This window comes from Glycine max, chromosome 12 (genome assembly GCF_000004515.6).
Source record: "Glycine max cultivar Williams 82 chromosome 12, Glycine_max_v4.0, whole genome shotgun sequence".
Lineage (NCBI taxonomy): Eukaryota > Viridiplantae > Streptophyta > Magnoliopsida > Fabales > Fabaceae > Glycine > Glycine max.
The window spans coordinates 19,036,958-19,042,327 of NC_038248.2; the positions used below are offsets into that span (position 1 = coordinate 19,036,958).

Here is a 5,370-nt window from a genome sequence, read left to right on the forward strand (position 1 = left end):
AATGAATTTGTTAAATTTAATATCATAATGGCATCACCGTAATTTGAAATTGAAAAGATTAAAACTTTTGCATGATAAAAATCTTACAATTGGATATTCTTGCCTTTGTAAAGTATTGTAGCTGCGGAATGAGTGGGAAAATGCACCAATAAGCAGGTTAGTTTCAATGTCAATGGAGACAAATTCATGACACACAACAAGAAAGACAATTACCAATCTGTTTTTTAATAAATTAAAAGATTTGAACTGTATAATAAATTATTCATTCAATATGGATGCCACTGAAAATTTCAACAACAAAAAATGGCATTAAAATGATGAGTGGTACACGAATAAGCCGCTGACCCATGGTTTTAAATTTACAGAATCAAGCAATAGGTTAGAAGACAAATGAGATCATGCTATCCATAGGTTTTTTATAATCATTTCTTTTTATTTGCATCAAGGATATTCCCCAAAAGTTAGTTAGAGACTAATTCTTTCAAAATGTAAAGATCAATGAAATCACCATTCTCTCTCCTTAGAAAATCTTTTATATACATCAGAAATCTATCCAATGACAGCTCGCTTAAGAGTCTAAGTTATCTACCAATTGTGATGGACTTTGTTGATATTTGTGCTTTAATTTCACATCAACTTTACTTACAGGAAGTCATATCATTTTCTTTACGCATCAACAAAATATACATTAATAGTCTTTGTATTCTATCTTGCCTCGAAAATTGTCAGGGATATCTCATTTTGTGATAAAAATTTGCAAGTTTTAGATGAAGATACTGATTCAGGAGTACACTTTCCTGTATAAAATCCAGGAGCCTTTGGCTGAGGCAATAATTTCTCACCATTCAGCATAGGAATGACAGAAGACATATCCGGCCTATCTCCTGGTTTTTGTTGTACACACAACAAACCCAGATGTATGCATCTTAAGACTTCAAAAGGAATGCATCTTTCATGTAAGTTTATATCTATCAGTTCCAATGGCCTGTCTTCAGTCCAAAGTCTCCATGCCTAAAGCCAAGGAAATCCAAAATAGTTACATACTTTGATTCTATTCTAATCTGAAATAGATTCAACTAGGTAGTAAAGTGGATAGTCATTGTGCTTACATGTCCAAGTAGATTAAGAGAGTGTTTCGGGTCAGAAAATCCCCTGTTCTTGCTTCCACTAACTATCTCTAGTACAATCACGCCAAAACCAAAGACATCTGATTTCACAGAGTAATGACCATGCACAGCATACTCTGGAGGCATGTAACCACTACAATTACAATTTTCTGAAGCAGTCACTTAAAACAATTGCATATATAAACTATACAATAAGTACAAAAAGAAGAAAGCAACTTACTATGTTCCAACCACTTTTCTGGTTTTGGCTTGAATTTGATCACAGCCAAAACTCTGAGCCAAGCCAAAGTCTGAGATTTTAGGATTCATATCCGCATCGAGTAGGATATTGCTGGTTTTCAAATCTCTGTGAATAATTCTTAGTCTAGAGTCTTGGTGAAGATAGAGAAGCCCCCGTGCGATGCCACCAATAATGTGAAAACGTTGATTCCAGGCTAAGAGCTTACTTCTAGCTTCATCTAATTAAATTCACTTACATGATTAGTACAAGAATAGCTTTCTAAACAGAATTTAAAGGCAATCACATACGGAGAGCCATGAATTTCTTGATGTAAAGTTGAATTTTCAAATGCACTAACCAAAGATGAAGTAGTCTAAGCTCTTGTTGGACATGTATTCATAGATCAACAATTTTTCCCCTCCTTGAACGCAGCAACCTAGAAGTTTCACAAGATTACGGTGCTGAAGTTTTGCAATTAGCACAACTTCATTCTTAAACTCCCCCAGTCCTTGATCAGACATCTGTGAGTGTCGTTTTATGGCTACGTCTTGCCCATCTATTAGTGTACCCTGAAAACCATCATTTGGAAAAATTATGAAATGTTTTAGAGAAAATAAAGTTCTACATTAGATATGAGTATTTAACCTTGTACACTGGCCCAAATCCACCTTCCCCCAGTTTATTTCTGCTAGAAAAATTATTAGTGGCTTCAGCAATGGTTGACAACTCAAATGTTGACAAATCCATGTCTTCCTTCCTCAAGATAAGATATTCTTGCCTCCATTGAAATTGTCGGAAATGACGATATAATCTTCGTGCTACTAAAAGGTGCAAGATATACAACATCAAAAACATTGATCAGTATGATTAGTTTCCTTATTATGTTTACTTCTGTATCATTGGAAGCCTATATATATACCAGCATATCTATGAAGAAATTTCATAATCAAGCTTGATAATATGTATCAGAATTCTCAAATCTTTCTCAAATCTTTCTCAATACAGGTGTTGTACATCCAACAACTGTCAAGCCCATGATTAATATAGATGGTTACCGACTGTATATGTTTGTAATAGTTGTTGTATATATACTTACTCGGATTTTTGCTTATCAGTATGCAGACACATGTGATGATTAATCCAAAAATAGTCACACCAACAGCGATTCCAAGAATCTTTTTCTTGATGTTTCCAGGGCCACCATGATCTAAAAGGAACAGAGCAACATCAGTTGCCAACTTTAAAATAAACGTCTCTATCCATTGAAGCTTACAAAGTGAGTCTAATTTCTATAGACCTAATTGGGGAAAAAGACATTGTATTTAATTTGAAAAATAAATGCCATATAATAAATATCATGCGTTACTAATAACTTTCTTTGCAGTTATTTGCAAAATCTTGCAACCCACATGTTCGTTTCAATTATTGTATACACTTAAGTATCACAGTTCAAGCCACAATAATAGAAGGTTTGTTTAACTAACCTTTGAATGTTCTCATGGTCTTACCCTACTCAAACCTTTTATCTTAGAATAATGCAATATGCATCAAGAATCAAGCAGCGAAAGAGAGCAAAAAGGCAATAGTTAAAATCAAATAAAATAATTGATGGAGTACCTAATTCTGAAGCAGGGACTCTGATATAAACGTCTTGCCCTGATTTCGAGAAACACCTCATGTCAACTATATTATTAAACCAAAGTAGACAGCCACTCCCTCCATTACGGATATCTAAATTTGCATATGCTGTACAAGAACAGTTTTTAAGACATGACTTCTGACATTCATCAAGGTTCATGGTCTTACTAAACCATGATGAAGACGTGTCTGGCAATTTCATGCGTGCATACTTCAAGAATCCATCTGAATAACTGTTTTTACAGTCTGATTTATTCCCTGGAACACAACCGCTTTGAAAAATTGGCATATTCCACTGATCTGGTGACTTGGGAACGTAACCTCTCAGGCATTCACAAGTTGCACGGCTACCATCATAATTGCATATAGAATTTTCTCCACAAAAGCCATAATTTTCGCATTGATCTCTCTCCTCAACTGTGAGGACTTGCCTCGTGTTTGTTTGAGTTCTCCAATACATTCTCTGTGACCTGCCTGAAGGAGAAAGTTTAAATAAGCTGAAATCCAAACTATCAAGAAGGTTGTACTCATAATACACCTCTTTTTCATTCAATACAAATTTTTGTGAACAGTAAGGAATTTCAACCGGATATCCAACCAAAGACAGACCATTCCATGGCCCCACTCTGACCTTTATCTCAGATCCCTTGAACACAATTACTTGTGGATATCCTCGAAGATCCATTTTTGCAACATATTCTCCCTCTGCAGGATCGTCAACACTTTTCCAAGATGATAGAGATCTTTCTAGACCAATCTGAAAGTTCCACCCAAACTTGATTCCTGGCGTATGTGTATCACCCGGATAATCAAAACTCTGCCACAATATGGCATCCTTGCCAGGTTGCTGTCCATTTTTCACCACAAAATTTCCAGAATCCAATGGATGAGCAATTGGGTTATTCCCGGCTTTGCTTGATATGTTGGATGACCAAATGGTGCTGTTTTTGTGATTCAGAATGACAAGAATCCCCTTTTCGTCGAGTTTCAGAACTCCTGAGTTCTTCTCAAGTGGTGCATTTCGGTTAGCCACCCACACCACTGTTAAAGGGTTAACATTTTTGAACCATATACCCAAGTATCGCCTTGTTGATTTTCCTGGGCTAAAGAAACCCACTTCAATAATTCCACCCGCTGAAACCAAAGTCTCATTCTCACCATCTCGGATGGATTGATTCACTGCTAAACTGTGTAGTGAAGTGCAAGTTCCTGAGAAGTAGGAAAATAAGAAGAACCAAATAAATAACATTATGGTGCTATGAGACAATATGTGGTTGAAGAAATAAAGTTTACTATATTAAGAAGATGGCATTCTTGATTACGCAGATGCAGAGGGATAACCATATATTAAAATAAGAAAAAAAATCAAATGAACAGTTATGGAGTCGGGCAGTCTTTGTTGAACTGTGATTAGTCTCAAAATTGACTTTGTTAGAGAAGACTATTGTAAGACTATTGATGGTAGCTAGGAACCCAAATTCGCATGCCCCCTTTATTTTATGGATTTGGATTCGTTGGGTTTGTGGACCTCATTTTTCTACAAGATTATTCTAATGGTTCTGACTTTTCACCTATTTTAAAAGATATGTTGTAATTAAATTAATAGTTCAGTTTTTATTTTTTTATACTTTAAAACCATAAAAAATAATATTCAACATGTAAATTAATGGATTCAGAGTTAATTCAGTTTAACCTGTGATCAAGAGAGAGAATTTTAATGTCTATAATGGTTCTATCTGAATTAATAGTTGTGGAATCAAGGTTAGATAAACTTTGTTTGATGATTTTAACGTGTTAGCTTCTATTGAATAAATACATTTCTTTAATGCAGAAGGTGTTAGTTTAGTTAATCAACCCCCAACAATTTCATTATTGTGCCTAACCCTTTTTTTCCCACCAAGTGTGTGTTGAAATTTTACTATGTTTTCGCTCATTTAACTTGTTAGTTTTACTTTGAATTGAATCTTACATTCTGTTATTACAACCCTTGAATCATTTTATCATTTGTCCAAGTGTGAAACGTGCGTAGTAAACCTAATAGTAGGCATGTTTTTGTGGAGATGATCTCATACTTATTGAAAAATTACACAATTTGGTGTGCTTGCAAAATATGTAACAATTAGCCATCCGTCTTCTTAATGGATTCCATCTTCACTCTCGTTCAACTTTAAAAATGAAAATTGCCAAAGTGACAAGGAGAGGATAGATGGAATGACAGCTTTTAAACAGTAGACTTCACCACACTACTACAAAAGAGACTTTTAAGAACAATTGTATAGACGTTGTAGAAAGTCATGACTTTTTAGAATGATTCATATTACAACTGTTCTAAAAAGTGAGGTCACTTCTTAGAATGGTTATTCGCCAAAATTGATCTAAAATGTT

The 5,370-nt window shown here is 34.8% G+C and overlaps 1 protein-coding gene across 4 annotated transcripts; it reads right to left on the reverse strand.

Moving 5' to 3' along the window:
• Window positions 1–684: 684 nt before the first annotated feature.
• LOC100786000 (G-type lectin S-receptor-like serine/threonine-protein kinase At4g27290) lies at window positions 685–4,448 on the reverse strand. Of its 4 annotated transcripts, none has more exons than XM_006592511.3 (7): window positions 2,965–4,448; window positions 2,444–2,554; window positions 1,993–2,168; window positions 1,706–1,916; window positions 1,348–1,585; window positions 1,110–1,260; window positions 685–1,011 (listed from the first exon to the last, which is right to left on the reverse strand). In XM_006592511.3, exons 1-7 carry the CDS (start codon window positions 4,232–4,234, stop codon window positions 706–708), a joined length of 2,463 nt encoding a protein of 820 aa, XP_006592574.1. In that variant the 5' UTR covers window positions 4,235–4,448; the 3' UTR covers window positions 685–705. The 4 variants fall into 4 exon arrangements, with proteins under 4 accessions (XP_006592574.1, XP_006592575.1, XP_006592577.1 ...); XM_006592512.4 differs by having other exon boundaries at window positions 1,993–2,165; window positions 2,965–4,439; XM_006592514.3 differs by lacking the exon at window positions 685–1,011 and having other exon boundaries at window positions 1,109–1,243; window positions 2,965–4,439.
• Window positions 4,449–5,370: the final 922 nt, after the last annotated feature.